The sequence below is a fragment of the Cryptomeria japonica genome, chromosome 2 (assembly GCF_030272615.1).
Source record: "Cryptomeria japonica chromosome 2, Sugi_1.0, whole genome shotgun sequence".
Lineage (NCBI taxonomy): Eukaryota > Viridiplantae > Streptophyta > Pinopsida > Cupressales > Cupressaceae > Cryptomeria > Cryptomeria japonica.
Window position 1 is genome coordinate 480,102,294 of NC_081406.1, and position 25,566 is coordinate 480,127,859.

Here is a 25,566-nt window from a genome sequence, read left to right on the forward strand (position 1 = left end):
GTGACTTGTGAGAGACAAAAGGTGAATTTCAACTGAAGTTGCAAAATCAAGATCGTGTTCTCTCGCTCTCTTTTTTATAATCTTTCTTACAAATATGTAATACCATTTGTTACTAGCAATATGCAATTTAGTGTACTCTTGGGACACGCTCCCATCACCGGTTTATTTTATACCACCCGTAGTCATTCAACCTTGAGTGTTAGTGAAATCAATTGCCTCCTAGTATTGTCTACTGTAGCTCTCTTAGTTATGGACTCTCCTCATCAAGCATTCTTAGATTTTGTATAAGTACACCACATTGGGTTATGCTAATACTATTGGCTCCATCAACGCATTCTGGAGTAGACACTTGATGCTTCTTGCTTCCTACTAGGGTTGCCAGGTTTGGTCTTCATCAGTTCTCATATCTTTGTGGAGAGTCAGAGATTATCCTCCACACACCTGTTTATACTTGTACTTGTTTTGGGATTATCATTGTAGCTTTAAGCCCACTTGTCTATTTCTTTGTTTGTCTTGTTTCTCTTTAGGGCACATTTTTGCTTTAGTACTGTGCTATTGTAACAGATGTACATTCCAGCTCCTTTTACCTTTTATTGGTCGTTCATGGACATTAATATAATTTCCTTCTTTCTATTTATTGTCTTTGCTTGGTTGGCCATCTGTTTGTGGAGCGTTCGCCTTAATGCAGATGGTTCCATGTGATTTATCAATTAAAGTAATTGGTTTTTCCATGGTTGTGCTGACTGGCCTAGTTATTAAATTTTTAGATTTTGACACTGTATATCTCAATATTACCTGTTTACCTCACTGGGTAAACAGGAAGAATACAGAAATCGAACAACAATGTACAATGCAAATATAAAAGAAGTACCAGAATAAGCTTTCCATTAATGTCAAAGGATGTTCATATTATATCCGTCGTCAACATTACATCTGACACGGCTAACATTACATGTCTCAACACCCGAAGGTGGTACAATATATGACTGCCGAAGGGGTGCGACCCAACCGTCGCGACTCCAACTACCTACCCGTCGGCTAACTAACTATTGATAATTAACATTACTAACTATACACTTTTTCCCGATAACATCATCCCCCCCAAAAAAAGAAGTCGTCTCCGACAACTAACAACAAAATGGAGACAATGTAATATAAATATACAACCAAGTGAAAGTCAAGGAGGGGGCTGAGGAAGCGTCCCTGAAGTCGAAGGGTGAGATGCGGGTGTCTGGGCCGCCAGGCGGGCGCGGAGCTCATAGACCTGCTGGGTGCGCGCTGCCACATCCCGCTCTGCGACCAACACCTTCTCTAAGGCAGTCTTCACCATAAGCGCAGCCTCCAGTAGCTCCCTCTCCTTGGTATCGACGGACTCTGTCATGCGAACCAACTGGGCCTGAACACCATCTAACTCCTGCTGGACGAGACGCCGCGCACCCTGTTCCTCTGAAAGACGGGCGTCCACCGCAACCTTCTCTGCACGGGCTGTCTCAAGCTGTGTGACCAACTCTGATCTCTCGGCTGCCCACGAGGCTTGTTGCCTAGCCATGTCCTGCTCTAACTCCACTCGAGCAGCCTCGCGAACTGCGGACTCATGCTGTGTCTGGCGTAAGGTATAGTAGGCCTCCCTATAAACCTGCTCAATCTCCCGGACGAGAGTTGTCACCCTACTCTCCACGACGGGCTGAGGCACACGCCAAGCCTCCAACATCGCATCCGTCTGGGTAACTGGCCATCCTCGTGCCTCAAAACATGAGGTGAAAGCTGCGGGACAGCCGTCTCGCATAAACTGGAGGACGTGCTCTAATTCCTCCGCAACCTGCTGTAGAGCCCGTGTTTGAGTTGCGGCCACCACTCGCCGACCCCTCGTCACCATATCTGCCAGATAAACCTCAATGTCCTCTCCCTCTAGCCCCGATGAAGGTACAGGAAGCCCACGTGGTAACCCAAAAGTCTCCTCAACCACACCAACTGCATCCTGCTGGCCCAATGGTGTCTCTCCCGCCCCCTCAAGTGTAGCAGTCGCCTGCTCTGGGCCGGTAGGAACACCCTCTCCAAGGACCTGTCCCTCTGCTGGTGCCTGCGTCTCCGCCGAGGAATCCTCCAGATCCACCACCTCAGTGGGAGGCTCTCGCCGAGGTGAGAGTACAGCTGCTCCTACGGGTGGCGTCACTGTCATCTGGAATCTCCGGGTCAGCCAACTCCCCATAGCCGCCACCGATGGAACTGCACTCAACACCTCCGACCCTCTCTCCCCCTCGGAAACATGTCCCGCAATGGGCTCCTCCAACAAGGAGGCAGCAACCGTCACCACTGCATCGGATCCCACGACATCCAGTCGCACCTGAGGCTCCGTCTCAACTATCTCCTCTGCCACACTTCCTTGCGGTGGACCACACAACTCTGCCGTGCTGTCAGGACATGCCTCTGCGGGAGTCGGTCCTGCGGCTGGTATGACGGAAGGTGCTGCGGCCGGCTGCATGGGCCTGAGTGTAACGGGCGTGCGGCTCTGTCCAAATGCCGGAATCGAAGTACTGCCCGCGGACGACCCCACAAGTGTGCCAAGTTGGAGTGTGGGTGGTGCAAACAACACTCGCTCTCCGACGGGGTCCATCCTCCCCTCGTCTGTGTCCCGACTACTACTGTCGTCCTCATCCTCCGAATCCTCGGAATCCTCTGCACTGCTAGAAGTTTCTCGCCCACTATCTGGTTCTGCTGCGGTGGTCTCTAATACCCGTTTCCGCTTCGCGGAAGAGTGTCCAATATCCAGATGTCGCCAATGCATGATAGGAGGCTCACCCTCCGCCAAGGGTTCCTGTGGCCGTACCTCCAACTCAGCCTCTGGCACTGCTTCCCGCGTAGCCTCCAAAAACAATCCAATGGCATAGTGGGGCATGTAAAAGGTGCGCTGCTCCATCATCAGGAATGCGCACATCCGCTCTGATAACAAGGTAGCCCAATCATAGACGACTCCGTTCATCAACCCGTTCATCAATACTATCTGTGGTAGAGCGATGTCTGATGCCCTACCCGACCCTGTCAACCTGCTTTTGATGACGTCCATAATGCATCGCCAGTGACCCTCTGCGACAAAGGACCTGCGCATCCCACGACCCTTCGTGGCGTCTACGATGCTCGCCAACTCTGCGGGGGTCAAGTCTCGGGACACTCGCTTAATCCAATGTTCTTTTTCTTCCCGTGTCATCTTCTTCGGCTTCAAGTCCACTTTCTTGCCATGTATGCCTGGGATGCCAAATACTCTGGTGAAATCTGCAGGTTTGAAGGATATGGTGATATCCTTCCCCAAATACTCAAATGTGCTCGTCCGTGAGCGGCTATCAAAGGTATCAACCATATACCGCAATGCTCCCTCGTACTCGCGAATGGTGAACACAGGCATCCGTATAGCCCATTCTACCCCTGCTCGGCGAAGACTTGTTTTCACCAAATTATCATCCGGCGTGTCTTGCCACCATTTCCGACATTCCACCCCATTCAATCCCTCAAAAGTGATATTCTGTGAAGTGGAGGTGTTCTTCCCTCGTACAGTGAGCTGCTGTGGTGTTTTTTTCTTCTGCCTGGCTTCCATCGTGCCGCTTGCTATTCGAACACCTGAAGGGAGAATACGTGCATCCGGCTTCCTATGGCTGCTATCCTGCAATTGTTTTTTCCAGTTTCTTTTTCCCGCAGACTCCATTGACCTGCTAACCACTTCTTGATTTGCCCTTGTCGGATGGAAGGCACCTAACTACCTCCTGGCAGGTAGGCCGTACGACGGTAATCCCCAACTACCTCCGGCTAGTAAAAAGCTGAACAAAAAATCTTCTTGTCCACCTCCACATTATACCGTACGGTAGCTTTTTTTTTTTTTTCTTCGGTGAGTTTGATGGACAGGACCCCCAAATTTCAGAGACTTTTGGACAGTGCAATTGCTGGTCTTCCAGCAGAACCGGCACAGGGAAATCGTTTGGTGGTGGTGGCGCTTGAACCGGTGGTGCGGGAAAATTTCAGACTTTATGCCCAAATTCGGGCCTTCATTGCACCTCTGGTTAACAAATTCTTCTGGAAGTTTGAACCCCCGATATCTCTGCCATAAACCACAAGCCCAACCAATCAACCCGCATGCGTTTCGGCTTTTGAAAACAAAGCGGCTTTCGAGAGCCACTAGCCCGCCGCCTTTTATGAATCTTGCATGAAATTGGGGGCGTGTCCGATTTCAGAGTATCCCACTGTGGAAAGAATCTCTGATGAGGAGCTGGATTCGTGGGAAGAATGGCTGCGCACAGAGGCGCTCTGCATTGAACCAGAAAGGGAATTTTGCGGCTGTGTTTTCCACGCCTTTACCTCCGACGGGCTTCGGTTTCCACCGCACGGTGGCTTTCCTCCCTTCGGCGGCTCTTGTTTTCCCTTCGGCGTGGTGGCGTGATGGTGCGTGCGGCGTTTTGTCCTAACCCTCGGTGGCTTCGTGCGGTGCCTTTATCTCGTGCGGAGCCTGTGCTTCGTGCGGTGTTTTATTTCCTTTGCTTCGTGCTGTGTTCTTCGCTTTATATCCTTTGCGCTTTGTGTAACCCGCGGGCTGCCACCGCACGGTGGTGTCCACCGTGGGTGGTGCCACCACGTGGCCACCGCATGGTGGTGCCACTACGTGGCCACCGTGCGGTGGTCCCTTTTTCTCCCTTTTTCCAATTTTTTTCGATTTTTTTTTTTTTTTTTTTTGTTTCTTCTTCTTTTCAATTTTTTTTCAATTTTTTTTCATTTATTGCCTGACTGCGACTGTGCGCCTCCTGTCGGGCTGCTCCTGCGTGCTTCCACCCTCTGGTGATACACTTTCAGTTTCGACCCATTGACGCCCTCTGGGATTTCCTGTCCGTCGAGGGTCGAGAGCTTGACGGATCCATTGGCTGCGACCTCTTGGATCCTGTAAGGGCCTAGCCACTTCACTTTGAACTTGCCGGGCTTAATCTCGTTCCTTCCGTTATACTTTAGGACTAATTGGCCCAGCGTGAACCTCGCCCGCCGAATGTGTTGGTCATGCCAGTATTTCCTGCGTTGCTGGGCCACGTCTGTCACCCATTGTGCCATTGTCCGTCTTTCATCCAATTTATTTAAGGCGTATAGTCTCTCTCGAAGGCTTTCCATGTCGCCTAGCTTGTTGTCAATAGCGATTCTGAGACTTGGCACCATGAATTCAATCGGTACCACAGCCTCCTGGCCATACATTAATTGGAAAGGTGTCTGCCCGGTGGTTACTTTGTAAGTTGTGCGGTACGCCCAAAGTACCGAAGGCAGTTGCTCTTCCCAGTCTTCTTTTTCCACCCCACAGGACTTATAAATTACCGACACGATGATTTTGTTGGTTGCCTCAGCCTGACCGTTTGCCCTAGGATAGTACGGACTCGATAGAGAGTGAAAAATTTTGAACTCGGTTGTCAGTAGTCGAACAATATGATTTACAAAGTGCCCCCCTCTATCACTTGTCAGTTGAATCGGTATTCCGTACCGGGTGATAATCTGTTCATAAATGAATTTCGCCGTGCTGACGGCGGAGTTGTCCGCCAACGCCCTGGCTTCCACCCATTTGGTCAAATATTCTGTCGCCACGACAATGTATCTACATCGTCGGGCGCGACTCGGTTTCAATGGACCAACGAAGTCTAACCCCCATCTTTCGAACAATTCTTGAGCATGCGCCGGGTTAAGTGGCATGAAATCTCTTTTTAATGGTCGCCCAGCACGCTGACATGTATCACAACTTGTCACCCATTCTCTGGCGTCATTATGCAGTGTCGGCCACCACAAGCCAGCTAGTAGGACCTTCCTTGCTGTCGTATCCGGTCCCATGTGCCCTCCAGCAGCCCCTTCATGGGCTTCTCTCAATACTCCTGGGATTTCCTCTTCCAAGACACATCGTCGTAGGATTTGGTCAGGTCCCATTTTGTAGAGAAGACCGTTTATAAGTTGGAATGTTCGGCTTCTTAATACAAGTTTCCGTCTTTCACCTGGTGGCATTTCCTTCGGAAATTTTGATGTTGACAGATATTCCCCCACACTCGTGTACCAATGAGGAAGGATGGCAATGCGGAAAAGATGGGTGTCCGGAAAATCCTCGCTAATGCCTTCGGCCGGCTCTCCCGACTTGATCCGTGATAGCTGGTCGGCTATGACGTGGCTCCTGCCAGGTCTGACAATGATGTTGAATGTAAATTCTTGTAACAGCAACAGCCATCGACTAATCCGCCCCTGGATGATTGGCTTGTTCACCAAATACATCAACGCCTGGTGATCCACATAAAATGTGAATGGTGTCGCCAATAAATAATGTCGGAATTTTTGGACGGAGTATACCATGCCGAGGGCTTCTCTCTCCGTCGTGCTGTAGTTCCTCTCCGCGTTTGACAAGAGTCGACTTGCAAAATATATTGGGTGGTCCAGCCTGTGGCTGCCGACCTGTGCCAGGGTGGCCCCTATGGCGAAGTTGGATGCGTCGACATGTACATGGAACTCTTTGTCCCAGTCTGGGTATGTCAAGATTGGCGCACCCACCAATCGTGATTTTAACTCTTGAAAAGCCTCTTCTTGGGCCGTCCCCCAGACGTACGGCTCCCCCCTTCGTGTCAGCTTATCAAGTGGGTATGATACTTGGGCAAAGTTCTTAATAAACCGCCTATAATACCCGATGTGTCCAAGAAATGACTTGACGCCGGTGACATCGTCGGGCGCCTCCATCTCCACAATGACTCGTATTTTGTCAGGGTCCGTCTTCAGTCCAGCCTTGCAGACGATGTGCCCTAGTAACTTGCCCTGAGGCACCATGAATCTGCATTTCTTGGGATTTAGGGCGAGGCGGGCTCGTCGGCATCTCTCCATGCATTCGCCAAGTGCGGCCAGATGTGCCTCCTCCGTGCTATAAATGGACCAATCATCCAAGAATGCTTTGAAGTTTCCCACGGACATTTTATCGAAGATATGGAGGATTATCCGTTGAAAGGTAGCTGGCGCATTGCACAACCCAAATGGCATCCGGTTGTATGCATAGACGCCATCTTCTACGACAAAGGTGGTCTTCAATTTGTCCTCCTCTGCAATGGAAATTTGATTGTATCCGGAGAATCCATCCATAAACGAATAAATTTCATGACCCGCGACTTCTTCGAGAATGGTGTCTGTGAATGGTATGGGAAACGGATCTTTAATTGTGACAGCATTCAAACACCTGAAGTCTACATAGATTCTTATCTGATCGGCCTCCTTTTTCAAAGATATCACAATGGGTGATACCCATTCACTCGTCTGGACCTTGAAGATAATCCCTGATTCCAGCATGCGGTCAATTTCATTATTTACCTTGGCCGCATAATTTTTGTTCATTCTGTATGGCCTCTTCCGTACGGGCACGGCTCCGGGAACCAAAGGGATCCGATGTACACAAAGTTCTTGTGGTACCCCCTTGAGATCCTTATATGTCCAAGCGAACACATCTTTGTATTCTGTGAAGATTTTGAACGCCGCCGTCTTTAAGACGGGATTCCAGTCGTCGCCGACTAGAATATTTTTCTGTTCTGAAGTTTCTCCAAGGTTTGTAACTTGAAGTGCGGATTCTTCATACCTTATGGGCTTACTTTTGTCAAACTTGTGCGCTGGTGCGTCATCCTCAGGGACATCCCCTTCCTTGTATTGTCCGTACTCTGGCGGAAACTCGTTCATGTCAGGTCCTTCGATCCCCAACATATTGCACCCGTACAATAATTCATAGTCTTCCATTTGCCAATGGAAGAGCCCTCTCAAAGAATCCGTCTCATCCTCAGAACAGGCTTGAATTCCTAAGATGCCTTCATCATTTGGTTCCCTGCCCTCCTTCCCTTCGTCGGTATCGTCTTCGTCGGACTCTGACTCCGACGCCAACTCTTCACTGACCAGTTGAGTTTTGAGGTCAATGGTATACCTTCGGCCAGCCTTTTCCATGGACAAGGTGTTTTTCTTCCAATTGTGATTTGCTTTGGCCGCCACCAACCAGCCTCTGCCGAGGATGGCGTCGTACCCCTTCTTCTTCAATGGGATGACCACAAAATTCAAGACGAATGGCTGTGTTCCGATCGTCACCTGTTGCGCCATGAGTGTGCCAAGCGGCTTGATGCCGTGTTGGTCTGCTCCCAATAAATTAAAGGTGGACGGCCAGAGAGTAGGTTTACCCAATTTTTTCCATGTTTCCTCTGGCAAGACATTTACTCCCGACCCGCCGTCGACAATTGTGTCGGTCAGGATGGTGCCCAATATACCCATTTCCACCACTGCTGGGTGTCTACCATTGTTGATCGTCAGGGTTAATGGGTCTGCTGCTGTCTCGCCAAGGTTGTCCTTGCCATGTATTGGTTGGCCTACTGGGGTTACTATTGCAGATTGCAACAACGTCGCTCGCAAGTGCGGCATACTTTCCAGGAGGTCCTTCATTTTGACAGGTATCTCGACCTGTAACAGTTGGTTTATAATGTTTGTTTCTCCTTCAGAGCGAGAAGTACCCGCCAGCCTTTGTGCATCCTTGCTCCTTAACATCTCCTTCTCCAATTCCGCTCGTGCCTCCAGTGCCTTTCGTTTTTCCGTACGGGGGTCTGGATAAGTGGCTGCTTTCGTCTTGGACCTTGTTATGGCGAGTGCCTCCTCCATTTCTACATTCAATAGGTTCACGCCAGATTTGGGACAATTGCCATCATCATGGTCCCCCGGACCGCACCACTTGCAAAGTTTTTGTGGTGCTTCCTCCACCGTACAGTCTCTAGCGAAATGCCCCCAGTGATTGCAAGCTCGGCATTGTATCATCGGCCGCCCTTTACCGTCGTATTGGATTCGGCTTCTATTATTCGTATTGTTATTATTGCCTCTTCCTCGCTTGTTGTTTCGGTAGCCGCCAGACGAGGCGTTGTTGCTCGCAGGCTGGGACGTGCCGGCTGACGCAGATGGTTCTGCAAAGAGAACCTGTTGGCTACGGGTCCTCATATTGTACGGACACTCCTTGGTAAGGTGTCCGGCAATCTGACAAATATCACAAAATGCTTTTTTCGGACAAGACCCCTTGGTGTGTCCGTCGGTACGGCAGTCCGTGCACCATAACTCCCCTTCGTCGCCCTTGCTTGTGCTTCCTTTTGTTGCCTTTATCTCTCTCATCATTCGCTCCATATCTTTTTGGAGAGCCCGTACCTTCCGATTAGAGTCGTCATCACTGCTATCACTTTTGTCCGAAGAGGAATCATCGTCCGTCGAGGATTTATTTTTCTTCTTCTTGGACATCTTCTGTTCACTTTCTAAATCCATTGCCCTGTTATAGGCGTCCGAATATGAAGAAGGGGGTACTATCTTCATTTTTCGTCTAAGGGATTTCTTTAGACCTTCCACGAACCACCGTTTTTTCAATCCGTCTGCCGGCTGGTTCTCCATCTTTCCTAGCAGCTCTTTGAGCTGCCGGCTGTAGGTTCGGACAGTCTCGTCCTTCCTCTGTTTCGTGCCGTAGATTTCGGCTACGATCTCATTATCGTCTCTTAGGAGACGAAACTCTGCTTGAAATTCCTTCTTTAGGTCTGCCCATGTGCCAATTTTAGCCTTATCCGTGTCCGAAAACCAGTCGATGGCTACGCCCCTCAGTGTTGCGGGAAACTGTGTTACCCAATCGTCCTCATCGGTAACACCATTCGCTCCCCAAATTGTTTCACACGTGCGACAGTGGCGGACAGGGTCTTCTTTCCCATCCCCATGGAACTTTGGAAGTTTTTGTTTTTGTGCCATACCTTGCCTTTTTACTACTGGTGGTGGCTGTTGTCCTACTCCTGATGGGTCAGATCCTATAAGGGGTGCTTGACCGCCGTGCCCCGGTGTCCCTCCGACACTCCTGGCAGCCCCGGTGTCTTCTCCCTCTACTGCCTCCTCCCCACTCCTTGGAGTTTTGCTAGCCTCTGGTGTGTGTGGCAAGTCCCTCAACTCCCTCAACTGAGTTTGGGTACACTCTATCCTGCGGCGGGTTTCCGCAAGTAACTCCTCCCGACTCCGTGGGTGGCCTCTGGCCTCACCGTCCCCTTCGGAGCGTTCCTCCTCTCTTCGCTTATACCTCTGTCGCCTTTCTGCTTGTTGTTCAAGGATCAAGGCACGTTGGGCTACTGCACGTTCATCTATATATTGTTGCTTATTTTTGTCTTTATTCAGTGTATTGGGCATTAATTCCCAGACCGCTTTAATGACATAAAAAGTAGAACACTTTTATTCATTCATAATGTGGAAGACAAGTTTATGCCAACAATATGACATAATTATTACAATAAGTGTTCTTTATTCCGTCCCGTATGGGTCACGGTTCAAATGCCCCTGGCACCATCTCGTTCTGCTTCCCGTTCCTCGTACTGTTGCAAAATTTCTTGGCGTCGCTCCTCCCGGGCAATCTCCTCCAGGCGAGCTTGTTGTGCCAACGATGCTTGTGCTAGCAGTCGAGGGAGATGGTTCATCAACCGATTTACCTCCGGACTCACTTCCAACGCTGTCCACACGGCACTTGGTGGGACTCCTGCCTCCGCCGCCTTTCGTCGCACGTGGGTCTGAATGGCTACTTGGAGTAGAATCGAAAATTCTCTCGTCGCAGTGTCTTCTCCTATATAGAGTTCTGTTTGGGCATCGTCGACCTCGGGATTCACCTCACCAACGGGTAGGCCCATTGTGTCTGTGCGCCATCCGTGTCTTCCGTTCCTGAGTTCGTGTCGGCAACGGCGCCAAATGTTTACCTCACTGGGTAAACAGGAAGAATACAGAAATCGAACAGCAATGTACAATGCAAATATAAAAGAAGTACCAGAATAAGCTTTCCATTAATGTCAAAGGATGTTCATATTATATCCGTCGTCAACATTACATCTGACACGGCTAACATTACATGTCTCAACACCCGAAGGTGGTACAATATATGACTGCCGAAGGGGTGCGACCCAACCGTCGCGACTCCAACTACCTACCCGTCGGCTAACTAACTATTGACAATTAACATTACTAACTATACACTTTTTCCCGATAACATTACCTAGTTGATTAAATTCTGTAGCACCATGCATCACACAGATGTCTCATTCATGCGCTTGTTCATTTTTTCTTCTTTTCTTTGGTGACCTACCTTACTATGTGTAGGATCTGTTTAAAACATATGGATATTTATGTTTATAAATTATAAGTGTTCTGACATTTACACTTAATTTGGCCCATAAACATATAATCATTAATCTGAAAATGGTTCCAAACAGAGGAATTTCTAATTTTTGACATGCTTCTGTTCTGCAAGTTTGTAGTTGAAAGCTATGTCATAGGGCTGGCAAATGTTAAGGGTCAAGTTTGTAAATTCACAAATATTCTATAGAGGCCATGAGAGTCATTCTATTGGAGATTTAATTCTCCCACCCATTTAAAAACTAAGATCATTACAAAATATAGATTATATTGATTAGGTTTGAAGAATTAGTTAATTTACTATTTACTTTTTCGCTTCATCTTTTCTCTCTCTTGGCAGCCGTACTTGTTGCTGTTCCTATTATCCTCATCTATTGGTACCAATTCAAACCTTAAAAATATAACAACAAACTTGATTGTTGGATTTGCTGATGTCCTGTTATTGAACACTTGCAAGGTCACCTAAGGGCATTCTAAATTCATATGTATTTTTCTTTGACAAAAAAATTGTAGGGCACTCAAGCAGATAGCAAGCGTTCATCTTTGAGAACAAAGAATTGTGGAATTGCCATTCAGCCTCATCAAGGTTTGATATAAGTTTCACCTAGGATATAAGTTTCCTGTGGAATTAAACTTATATGATATAAGTTTATATAATAAAAATCTACCTTACACGGGGACATGTCCCCTGTCCCAAAACCCCCCATCCCCATCCCCATCCCCTAGCCGTTTTTGGGATGGTGAGACATCAAGGGGATGTCCTCTTGACGTCCTTGATGCAGCAAAATTATAGGAAATGCTGGGAAGCGTCCCTAGGCATTTGGGGATGTCTCGCCATCCCTGGGACGATCGGGGGATGTTGGAAATTTACCTCGCTATCCTGGGGACACCCCACGCTTGGGAATGCTTTCAGGCATGAAAAGCAATTAAAAAACAATTTAAAAAAAAATTATTTTGCTTGTTTAGTGACATGGGGGGCCCACAATGACATTGGAACCACAAAATTGAATCCTAAAATGCCATAGACTTAAACCCAAAACAAAACATTAACCCGGCCATCATATTTCTCTTTCATTTTCGTAGGTTTTGCTCCTTGCTGTGAGAGTTTGCTCGTAGGAGAAGAGATTGGCATAATCTAGGGGAGAAGATTTGACTGATTAGAGGAGATATTGGACTGATTTTTGTTTTGCTTCAAGTCTGAAACAAGTTCACCAGCTAATTTTTTTATAGTTTTCTAAGTTTTTAGCTTGCTAGTGAGTTTGTAGGTTGAAAAATATTTTCGTTCATTTGGTTTCAGATTTTCAACCATAAACAAAAACATACGAAATGAGCAGCAACAGCAGTGACAGTCATGAGGGTAGTGAAAGTGAAAATGAAAATGAAGTGAACAGAATGTCAATAGACCCGTCTTCTACTTTTGAAAATCCAATCTCAGCTTCTATTGCACAAGAACGTTTTGCATGCCCTACACCCTCTCTTCAAAAGTTTGCAAAAGGCCCTTCCAACCCCCAAAAATCATTGCTTCAGTTTGCCACAAATGTGACCGCCAACAAGGGTAAAAATACAGGGGGCAGCAAGAAGTGACTTTGTCATGTTTCCAACACTCATTACCATGGGAGCTATAGTAGGGTTATAGGCCATCTAGTGGGTGAGAGTGGAAAAGGTGTTAGAGTTTGTGAGGCAATAACATTGGAACAACAGGTTGAAATGGCAAAGTTGGCTGGAGTAAGTGAGGGCAAAATCATTACAACCCACAATAAGAAACAACCATCTATTGATTTACATGCCTCTTCCAATGTATCATTTGGAGAGAGTTGTGATGGAGGGAAGAGGAAAGCAGGTGAGAAAACTTCAGTGATGGGGTTAATGAATGTGCAAAAATGTGAGCAAGTTGATGATGTAGTGGCCAAATTCTTTTATGCACATGTGCTCTTCCATTTCATTTGGCAAGGTCACCTTATTTAAAAACTATGGTGAGAGATATATTGACAGCTGGACCCTCTTATGCCCCCCTGGAGAACATAGATTGCGTACCTCCCTCCTTGAGAAACAATATTCAAAAGCTACCATGATGATGGAGGAGATGAGGCAAACATGGATCAGGACTGGCTGTTCCATTGTTATGTATGGGTGGACTGATATTTGACATAGGCCACTCATTAATGTTATTGTTACATGCCCTACTGGTTCATACTTTCTTCGAGAAATTGATTATTCTGGAAAAGTTAAGGATGCTGATTTCCAGTTTGGCATTTTGAGGGAGGCCATAGAGGAGGTTGGGCCTTCTAATGTTCTGCAGGTTGTGACAAATTCAACTCGTGTTTGTAAGCTAGGTGGTTTGATGATTAAGAGTGCTTACAAATATATTTTCTGGACTCCATGTTGTGTACATGCTTTGAATAATGCTTTGAAAGACATTGGCAAAATAGATTGGGTGAAGGTAGCAGTGGCAGAGGTTAGAGACATACAAATGTTTGTATGTAAGTATCACACTTCACTTGCACTAATCTGGTATTATTCAAAGAAAAAATTTCTCAAACCAGTTGAGACTAGATATGCTAGCTATTTTATTATGTTGGAGAGGATGTTGGAGGTGTAGGGTGCTCTACAATCCGTGGTTGTTTTTCTAGACTGGAAAAGGTGGCCTCAATCAAAGACAGATGAAGGGAAGGCAGTAAGAGAAAGAGTACTTGATGAGTCATGGTGGGCCAATATCAAGTAAGAAATCTGAAAATTGATTTTATTTGAATTTGTTATACTTTGTTTTACACTGTATTTTAAAAGTTTCAATTTTAAGTATTGATCGCAGGTATATTTGCTTTATCATATCACTAGCTGTGGGGGTAATTCACCATGCAGATACTGACTCTCCTAGCTTGGGAGAGATCTATGAGACTTTTGATAGCATGCTTGATCAAATGAAGCAAGTAGTTCATCAAAAGGATCTTGAATTGTGATTCTATGAGGAGCATATTAGGCTTATTGTCACAAAGAGGTGGAACACAATGAACACCCCTCTTCATATGCTTGCCTATCTTGTTAGTCTGAAGTGGTATGCACCTAGACCTGGCTGAGTGCTCCTTTCTGAGGATGAAGAGGTGATAGAGGGGCTTACAACAGCCCTTGGTAAAATGTATAGCAATGACTAGGCAACCCTTCTATGAGGGAAGTGGCTTAAGTTTGCCGATCTTCAGGGCCCTACATTCAGCAAACCAAAGGCTAGGACAGATAGGACCACCATTGCACAACAAAACCCAATTGGATGGTGGAAATTTCATGGGAGGGACACACCGGAATTGAAACAACTCGCCATTAGTTTGCTCTCCCAGATTGCTAGTTCCTTTGCTGCAAAGAGGAATTGGTCCACCTATGGCTTCATCCACTCCATTAAGAGAAATAGGCTTACTTAAAAACGAGCTAAAAAACTAGTTGCAGTTCATAGTGCCTTGAGACTTCAGGACTAACAGATTACTGAGTATCGAAAGACTCTAAGAACGTGATGGGATGTTGATTTTGAAGATGTTAGGCAGATTGATGAGGATGTGCCACCAGGACTAGTTAGGCTGCCATTGGATGATCCACTTCTGCCAGATGGTGATAGTGACTTAGATGGTTCTGAGTCTTTGGTTATTGATAGCCCTAATGAGGCTTAGTTTCATTGACATCTCTCTCTCTGTAATATATTTATATATATTTTGAAATATTCATATATATATATATATATATTTGTATACTACTGTGCCTTGCCGTCCCCCAAAAATGGCCCTCTAGGGGATGTCCTGAAAACGCATGCCTTGCCATCCCCTCCCCCTATACCTGAAATGCCGTGGAATGTAGATATAAATCTATACTTAAGTTTATATCACTTATATTTATATGATATGCTAATATAAGTATATAATGTTAAAAGATCAAAATTTGAATGACTAAAATTTAAAATGTTAAATAGATATATTATAATAGTTTAGACCATATTAACTTATATTATATAATTTTGTCCTTAAATTTTATATGATACACGCTTCTAGTGTATAAATATTAATGTTTAAACTTTAAACTCTTGAAACATATATTTTCAAAATAATGTTTAAATATATTTTATTAAGAAATGTGAAATTATAAGAAAATAGTATGTTTTTTAGTGTTCATGTATAATTAGCAAGTTTTTATAAATACAGTTGAATTTTTTTTGATTTTTTTTTTTCCAAACATGAGCACAAACTTGACTTCCTGTTTGATCGTATTGATGGTAAACTTTTTGCCCTTTTATTTAATCCTGGGTTGAATCTGGGGTTGTAAGCAGAACAAGTGGAGTAGAAAGTTGAGAAGGGTCGTACTACTGGGACTAGCATCAGATTATACCTATAATGTTTGTTTAATGGCTTCTGTCCAATGTATATTATTCAGTTGCAGATTTTAAATTATAATCCCTCTATGAATTGTTTACTTTAATGTGGCGTATTCCTTCTTTCTCTCACTTATCTCTTTGTAAAAAGAAAGTCACATATCCACAAAACCTTGAAATGTAGTAAATTAGTAATTGATTTGAGCATGGCCGTAAATCTCAATTTACTTCTGGATCTGTTAATTCATCACTAACATGAAAGTGGATGCCAAATGCTGTTGTTTAAACCCCTATTTACTTGTATGACTTAAATTATCAATGATCATTCGCTGTGGATTCAGTGCAGTTTAAATGATGAGGATCTGAATAATGTGCTGTTTCATATCTGTTGTGCAGGTTTTTTCACAATGGCTCAACTAGTCAGTAGGGTTGGAGTTATAGGTGTCACAGTCATGGCCGTCCTTTCTGGTTTTGGAGCAGTGAATTTACCTTACAGCTATTTGTCCCTTTTTATCAGGTAAGAGATTATTTTAATCCTACCATCATTTATTTTGTATTTTAGTTGTTAATATCGATTAGCTCCAGGATTGACTGGTGTAATATCAATTAGGTCCAGAGCGAAATTTCTTAAACACTAATTTTCTCCTTGTTTGAGGTCAAAATCTTAGTTCCTAAGGCATGGTTGAGAGAAGATGGATATATACTTGCCTAAAGAAGTGAATGGAAGTAAAGGCAATGATGGATTTGAGGTCAAAAGACAAAATTCGCTTCTGACCCTTCCAAAGGGTCTAGAGCGAATTTTTTTCCAAGCTCCTGACCCTTCCAAAGGGTCCAGAGCGAAATCCTTAGGAGGACTCCTTATTTCATCTAATGCACCCAAAAAGATCTTGTTTTAGGCCAAATTGAGGGTGAATTCACTTGATGATGATAGAGGAAGATTTGAAAAGAAGAAGAATGGTGTCAAAATGCAAATTTCGCTCCTGACCCTTCCAAAGGGTCTAGAGCGAAATTTCCTAAAAACTATATTTTGCTCCTTGTTGAGATCAAGATCTTGATTCCTAAGGCATTGTTGGGAGAGAATTGTTAATTCTTGCCTTGAGAAGTGATTTGGAGCAAAGGAAATAATAGAATTGAGGCTAAATCACAAATTTCGCTCCTGACCCTTCCAAAGGGTCCAGAGCAAATTTTCTTGAAACCTCTTTTGCTCCCAATTTTGTGTCAAGCCTAGCGTTGATTGAGGTGGACTGAACTTAGAAGCATTGTTAGGCATGCATTTGAGTGAGTTGTGGTCACAAAATGTGAAGAATTTATCCAAAAATGCCAATTTCACTCCTGACCCTTCCAAAGGGTTTAGAGCGAATTTCATTATAGGTCCTGTCCTTGGCCAAGGTCCAAAGCGAAATCCTTCTTTTAGGCCTTTTTGGGGGTCAAATCAATGATGTCTTCAGGAGAGAGTGTAATATCCCCTAACAAATTCTAAGTCAAAATCATATTAATATATTAATTCTTTTATATTAGTTTCCAATTCACTAATATAAATTAATTAATTAGTAAATGTCTATTGTACTATTAATTATATAAGATAATTAATAAAAGTTTATATGATTCGATGGTTAAGAGAATTGATTCGATGGTTAAGAGAATTGGTTCGATTCAGTTGAGGAACCACCATCTCGGGAACAGATTTAATAAGGAAGAGACTCGGCAAATGGGGGGCAGATTGGAATCATTTGTGAAACAGGATACAAACAGAAGCAAACGTCCTTTCGTCAGTTGTTAGCTGACCTATTGGACGCAGTTTGGAAGTGTAGCCGTGTTTGGCATATGCAACGGTGGCGTGAGTCACAGTTCGGAAATAAAGCCTTGTTCAATATAAACAGTGGTGGCCTGTGTTTCAGACTTGTGCACATTCCTTTGGCACGCGACGAGAAAACGAACTCCAGACGCAGGCGAAAGTCGACACGTCAAACCTTCCCCTCTATGGCCCTGAAACCCAATATCGGGATATAGTGCGTGGGTATTTCTATTGCTGTACGAGTCGCAAGTGTCGTGCAGTGTTTTCGGGAGAGCAGTAAACAATAATGGTGCAGCGTTCCAGTTTTATCCATCAAGCATTCCGCAGGACAAAGTTCGGGTTGTAACACACGCAGTGTAGATGTCACTTTTACTTTGTAACCGGTGAACATATGAGGAGTCTTTGGGAGGCTACAACAACAAGTTTGGCATCACCAATCTCTGCGAACTGACAGTTGCATCTTGAAAGAAAACCTTGACCTGTTTCCGGGTGTAACATTAAACCATTTGATTGTTGAATAATGTCAGTTCTTCTCTCATTTGAAAAATGCTATGTTTAACAGTAAGCCTGAATGTTAATTTGAGACTGCACATGTTGAATAATAATACTGTTAAAAGATAGTCATTGGCATGTCAATAATCCACTAGCTGTGTTGTATAACACGTCTCTGTTTAAATCTGGGTATATTCATCTATTTGCAAATAGTCTTAGTTAAAGAACTTTACAGAGAGGGATTGAAAGGTCAAGTCTAAGACAAGGCTAAGTGAAAAGGAGTATGAATTGAGCTTAGAGGATCAAATTCGCTCCTGACCCTTCCAAACGTACAAGAGTGAATTCTTTCAAAATCTACATCTCACCTCCAGTTTGGGTGGAATCCTTGGTTCAAGAACCTTGCATAAGGAAGAATGACCTCATCCAAGCCTTAAGGACCTATAATCATGGTTTGAGCTAGTAGAAATGAGTAAACTTGATGAATTTGAACACAAATGTCAAATTCGCTCCTGACCCTCTCTAAGGTACATAAGCGAATTTCTTCTAAAAGTGTGTCTTTTCCTCCTAGCTTCAAGGGAAATTGATTCAAATATCTTCTTATTGATGATTTAAGGTAAGAAATGCCATGTTAGAATGAATATATATCACGTATTCTTAATCATCTTTTGTTTGTTTTGCAAGTCAACAAGACTGGGCTAGAAGGAAGAATAGACAAGGGCGACCTATTCAAGTTCCATCATCATTAAAGACACCTCAAATGCGTGGAGGAGGACTCAACGTGCTTCTAAAGTGTTGGAAGACTTCAAGTGTTCAAGGAGTTTCAAGCTATCCTCAAGATCTTCATTTTACCACATGGAAAAATCACAGGAGGACAGAGAAGAAGGATCTTACAAGCACTTCAAGGTGAAGTATGCTACCAGAGAAGGAGGAGTGACTTGACTGTGAGGAGGCCTCATCAAACACATTGGAGTCAAGGAGGTATGCTATTCATCAGGTACATCAAGGACGAAGGAGGATCAACCAAAATCAATGCAAAGGTACATTGAAGAAGTAGATAGTTTCAGAAGAGCTAATCAAAGTTAGCTTCTCATCATCATCACATTGAATATCAAAAAAATACAATGTTCCTTGACCAAGCACAAACGCAAGACAAGGTGGCATCCCGGTCACTGTTCCTCCAGTCAGATAGCTTCGCCTCAGCATGTCCAAATTCAATGTACCTGACTCACCAGTGATAACACAAACTTCGAGGCACCTACCCTTGACATCTATTGGTCCATTCTCATGAAATGTAATTTTATCATTGGCTAAAGAAGTTTGTTATAACAAACCCTAATTAGGGTTTCTGTCTTGTAATCCTAGCCATTGATTGTAAATCAATCAGAGCCATTGAAATGTAAGGAGCTCTTTATATAAAGCTTTGGCTCTTCATTTGTAAAGGTTAATAGTTAGTTCATAGAGGTTAGAATAGCTAATGATTAATAGCAAATAGAATAGCAATTAGAGTAGATTAGGAGAAGGCAAGAAATTGTTGCCTAAATTGTAAATGACCTCCATTTTCATTGAAGTTAAGGTGAAATGTGTTCTTTCTTGCAATATGCATGGTTTCTTGTTGAATCTTCAATTTTAGATGGTAGATAATTAGAGTGAATAGAGAAAATTGTTGAATGCACTCGCGTGGAATCCGCCTAGTCCAAAACACTAGCCTCTTTCTGATTGTAAGTGCGGTCAACTGGCATAGAATGAGCTTAATCTCAAGTCGTTACGCGTCTATTGTTCATGCATTAACTTGAATGATGCTCAGTGCTTGATAGTAATGATTTGAACATCTTCAGAACTACCCTAGAAGATCGCACTGAGTTGGTGTTGAATTGTTCAGTTTGATGGTGAGACCTAGCCTAGTAGGACTCCACCTAGTCGTTCATCCATCTTCTTGCATTCTAGGTCTTAGATTAAATTCTCCAAACCCTGTATCTTTTGCCATTTCTTTATCTTCGAGCTAGCAGATAGGATTCAAGTTCCAGCAAATTAAACACTCAGGTAGTCAAATGTAAGTCTCCTTGTGATTCCATCATAATCACATCATACCACAAGAGCTTATCCACACGTAGAGACCCTACATATAGGAACCTTGGAGTCTTCTCGAATGATCCTTAGGCGAAATCTTCAGCATTCGAGGAAACTTTGTTCAAGAGAGGATAAGATACCTTGGTATTTTATTCTGTGTTCGCATGTGCATGAAAAGCACATCAACACATGGCAAGAAGAACAACATCACAACTTAACCATCACAACATGCGAATGCTGGCCTGTCAGGCTGCGTTATTAATTACTGCATTGTTGAACCATTTTAATGTGACATTGATATTGATAGAAGGGAGCTAGCCACAGTGGAGAACTACCTGATTTGGATTATAAATTTATATGATCACTTTGTAAAATCATAGTAGAGGATCATTATGAAAATCGTTCAGCTTGATGTTACATAATTATCATATTTTTTCCTTCTCTTATGATTTCTCAGCAGCAATTTGCCATTGGTTGATGTCAGATAGTGCTGTTGGTTCTTCTGGTGTGAATCTTGCTGCAGATACATGACAATGTTGTTTTTCATTCTTTGTCAGACATTTGAGTCGTCCTCAGCTCCATGTTTCATTGCTTCATTGCAGGGTGTTTCCCTCACTTGGATATCTGAAACTTACATGCCATGGTTTAGGGGTTTTAAATTTTGATCTATAATGGTTTGCCCTCTCTTGCTTTGTTTCTTTGCTTTCTTTTTTTTTTTCTCATTTGGGAACTTTCAAAGCTCAGGACACTCTCACCCTTGTTCTTCTTTAGTGTAACTGGTTATAATTTTGAATGCTATTTAATAAGCAAAGATGTAGTCTCTATTAGATCAACCTCCAAATAGAGAAAAGGTTGGAGGCCTCTCTTAGTGGACAGTCTTAAAGGACAATAAAGAGGAGAATAAAAAATATGGTTAAGCCAACAAATATAAGTATGACAATAAGGATTGCAATAAAGTAAGGACAATATGCCAGACTGTGGGTAATGTAATTTAATGAGCATATCAGAGAAAACAGATCTGCATGAATAAAGGAGGTAGGACAAAGAGATTATTACTTGAGGTTGACTCGTTCGCACACCAACCTTCCCGTTGGCTTGAGCACATCAACCTTCCCCTTGGCTTGAGCATTCGTGGACATCGGTATGGATGGAAGAATTCCTAGGAGACCATAGTAGGGAACTACTAAGACTTGGTATACGTTGCTCTTAGATCTAATTTTCTTGAATCTTCCAGGCCTTTACTTGAAATTTGACTTTCTTTGGTGAAGGTTCCTTACCCTAGAACCTTTAGAATACCCTAAAGGAAGTTTGCCTATTGTAAATATAGAGCAGAGTAGATCATCTCTTGTTATTTTACAAATGACAATGGTTAAGTCTATATATAGGAGTGTGATCAGTAAAACTAAAATATTGACTTGACCTGAAACCCTGACAATATTGGGTATCAAATGTTTCCAAATTGGAATTGGAACTGATTTGTCTCTGGATCTGAGCAGGGCATGATATTTTTCAATGAGAATTTTTTGGAATCGTTTCTGGGCATATGTGTGGAATTCCAGGAGTTTTGAGGCAATTCCAAAATGATTCCAGGGTGTTTCCAGGCAGTGGACACTATTTTTAATGCATTTGGACTGACTTTCTGCTTAAGTTACTCCAGGTCTAGTGGAACTTTTTGTGGAATTAGCTGTTGTGAGTGGGATCCTGTCTGCCCCATTTGCCTGTACTGTGATTCACAAAACTATTTTTCATCCTGATCCTCCTGTGGTTTCCCAGGGTTAAATTTAATCATGTTTCCAGAAATAATACCACAAACTTCAACAGAAAACCAATCTGCCCCTGCTGAACAAACACATTAAGAAAGAAAGTCAAAATGGAGGAGAAGCAGCAGACCATAGCTGCACTCATTCAACATCAGTATTCTGCAAACTCCTTCCACTTCCACTGCTTTTATATATATATATATATATATATATATATATATTCACACACATGCAAATTCTGTTGGCTCTTTTTTTGGCTTGAGCATTAAGGGTATAAGGGAATGGAATGTGCTTTCTGCATTGACGCCACTAAAATGAGTGTGATATTATGTGAAAAGAAAAGTTGCCAAGTTTGGTAGAAAATCTCCTGGGATTCCAATTGGCGATGAGAAATTGAACAATGATGATTTTCAGGTGGGAGGAGGACAAGGGTTCAAATCTCTTTGGGGTCGCTTGATGAGCACACAATTATACTGGGGGAGGGGTGAATCAATATAATGCAATATTTTACTTTTTTAATTGACAATCACAATAACATCAATTGCACAATATAAGATGTAACAATTACACAACACAAGGAGAACCCAAGATTTACATGGAAACACTTATGAGAAGAAACCATGGAAAAATATTGCTTATATATATAAATCTCTGTTATGATCTTTGTAGGCACCAACCCACAAGAGACACCAGTCCCTCTTATACAATTTGTCTAAGTTGCCGGTTCGGGTTCGGGCATCGGTTTGGGTTCGTTAGTACAAAAACATATATATATATATATATATATATATATATATATATATATATATATATATATATATATATATATATATATATAGCCATAGCCTATAAGCATGAATTAAGATTTGTATGTCACATAGCATCATATAAACAACAAAACCAGCATAAACTTGTAATCATAGCATCATGATCATACCATAATAGTATCATTTACATCAGGTTTAATATCAAAATGACAAAATATTCAAGTATCATTGTTTCAACTTTCAACAATTTAAAGTTTAATCATCAAATGGATTCTCTAATTCATCATCCTTATTCTCCTAATCATCATTGACATTGACATTAGATGAACCAATGCCAATGCCACTTACACTTGCACTTGCACTATAAGTTTGCTTGCTATCCGAGTCATCAAATGCAACAAGCTAAGAAGTGAAAGCATCCAAATCAGTATGCTCTAGTTCTATATTCCACATCTTCATTTCCCCTTGCTTGTAGTCATGTTGCTTGTGCGAAATGAGCCAAGTGAACGATGAAATTGACAAGATGCTGGAGGCAGGGATAACTTTTAAAGTGGAAACGAGCGAGTGGGTTTCGCTAATAGTGATATCCTTGAAGAAGGAAGCCAATCAAATAAGGATTTGTGTAGATTTTAGGTGCCTCAATGCAGTCATGATCAAGGACCCCTTGCTGATCCTGTTCACTGATAGTATCCTGGAAGACGTGGCAGGCCACAAAATGTACTCCTTTATGAATGGATTCTTAGGGTACAACTAGAGAAGTATAGCGGAGGAGGACAAGTTGTAGACCATGTTCGTGGTGGAGGACAGGGTGTATGCATACAACAAAATGTCGTTCAGTTTGTGCAATGCCCCAACCACCTTCTAGAGGATCATACTACATATTTTTGATAATATTGTAATGTCCCCATTTTTTTGAAGGCAGAATAATTAATTAATTAAATTAATTAAGTTGTCCCAATTAATGATATTTCTTAAGCTAATTTACCGATTCGGGTATGGATATTGTAGGATTTTGCCAAGATCAAGGGCACAATGAAAAGCATAAAAGAGACAATAGAATGACAAGAACAAACTGTATTCTCATCAATATGCAAAATGATCAATTGGATTAACCAATACAATGAATAGAGGCCTGCTTATATAGGCAAGGCCATATGGATGTATGAGCACACAAATATGACATGTGGCTCAATGAGAAACAAGGGTAGGTAAGAAATACTAGGGGTAGGTAGGAGAAATAATATAATATTCCACAAGAGGTGGATGACCCACCGAATGTGGAGTGTAACAGCAAAATAAGACCACAAAAGGTGGAATTTCTCCTACAAGCTCTATCCCTATGTGCACACTTCCTTAAGTGTCTCAAATCCAAACTACGAAGAGATGCATTATCCTAAGTTAACTTAAGTAAGTGTAATAATATCCTAAATGAATATTTATTTACACCAACACCCCCCCTTAAGTGCAACTTAGGGGAATGAAGACACAAGTCAACAATGCAAGATGGGTCCCGTCTACTAGGCCATGATAGGTACCCATGTACAATATGCAAATGCAAGCAAAACTATGCAATGCAATCTCTCACAAACGGAGAAAGGGAGAAAACCCAGTGGGAAAAAACTCCCCCCCAAAAGAGAGATGAATGTACAAAAGACTCTCAAAGAAGAAGGACAAAACCTCAAAGAGGAAAAAGTCCCCCCCATAAGAGAGGAAGGAGAAGTCAGCTGACCCACCCTAATGACACATCCCGCACCCCCAAGAGAGCTCGCAACTGCTGGAACTTACTCTCGGTGAAAGGTTTGGTGAATATGTCAACAACCTGCTTTGCTGTAGGACAATACTGCAAATTAATGACCTGCTCCTGGATGAGCTCTCGGATATAGTGCATATGAATCTCGATGTGTTTGGTCCGCTGGTGCTGGACTGGGTTCTTCGAGATTGCAATAGCACTCTGATTGTCGGAATGTAGAACTGTCGGTCGTGGAGTGGTGAATCCAAACTCGGTGAGAATCTGCTGGAGCCAAATGGTCTTAGTCGTTGCGTTAACAGCGCCTCGATACTCAGGCTCAGTCGAAGAGAGAGCAATAGCATGTTGCTTCTTGAACAAATGGGGCCCGAACCAAGGTGAAAACTGTAACCAGAAGTAGACTTACGATCAACTAGATCGCCAGCCCAATCGGAGTCTGTGTAACCAACCAAGCGAAGTTCTGTGCCTGCTGCATAGTGAATCCCATAGTGATGTGTACCTGTTGTGACGTTTTCACACATCGCCCCATTGCAAATGGGGACCCATGTTTTTTGCTTTTTAGGGTTTGTTTTCTAGGTCTTTTAGGGTTTTGTTAGTTAGCCTTTGCATTTTGAGTGTCGCCCAGGTGATCACATGGATAAGCAAGTTTGGCTAAGTCTGTCTTGATCCTGAAATTTAGCTAAGTCTGGAATGTCCTGAAAATTTGGCTAAGTCTGAAAGTCCTGATCCTGAAATTTGGCTAAGTTTGGAATGTCCTGATCCTGAAATTTGACTAAGTCTGGAAACTGAAAAACCTCAAAAAACTAGATTTTGCAATATAACTCCTGGAGGTCTGAAACCACTCTCAAACACCCTGAAAGTATATATGGAATATAACTTAAAGTATTGTTTCTTCTTTCTTATACTTAAATGTTATATTCCATAAAAATTATCCTGATAGAGAGTTCAAAAGTCAAATCTCGCTCCTGTCCTTCTCCAAGGGACCAAGGCAAAGCGCTCTTGTCCCTCACCAAGGGACCAGGGCGAAAATACTTATTTGAGCCATTCCTGGCCTTGTTTGGTTAAATTGAGACATCAAAGGCATGATGGAGGACAAAATGAACGTGATAGAGCATCCAGACTTGATCAAAAACGATGAAATGATGAAGTTTTTGCCTAGAAGGTCAAATTCGCTCCTGTCCCTCACTGAAGGACCAGAGCGATTTTCTTTATATGCACAATTTTAGACCTTTTTTTGGACATTAACTTTTATTCATAGCATGAAGTAAGATGATATCTTCCTTAGCCAAGACTTTTTTTGATGAAAATTGTAACGATTTGGCCTAGAGAGCAAAAATCGCTCCTGTCCCTCACTGAAGGACCGGAGCTTGAAATCCAAAATTGCCTTGTCCTTGAAAGATTTG

The 25,566-nt window shown here is 43.1% G+C and overlaps 1 protein-coding gene across 2 annotated transcripts in view; it reads left to right on the plus strand.

Moving 5' to 3' along the window:
• Positions 1-25,566, plus strand: part of LOC131050211 (GPCR-type G protein COLD1) — a 309,921-nt gene that overhangs the window by 109,272 nt on the left and 175,083 nt on the right. For both annotated transcript variants that reach the window (XM_057984488.2, XM_057984420.2), the window contains exon 4: positions 15,932-16,052. In XM_057984488.2, coding sequence (XP_057840471.2) covers positions 15,932-16,052 — 121 coding nt within the window. The remainder of the gene's footprint in view (positions 1-15,931; positions 16,053-25,566) is intronic.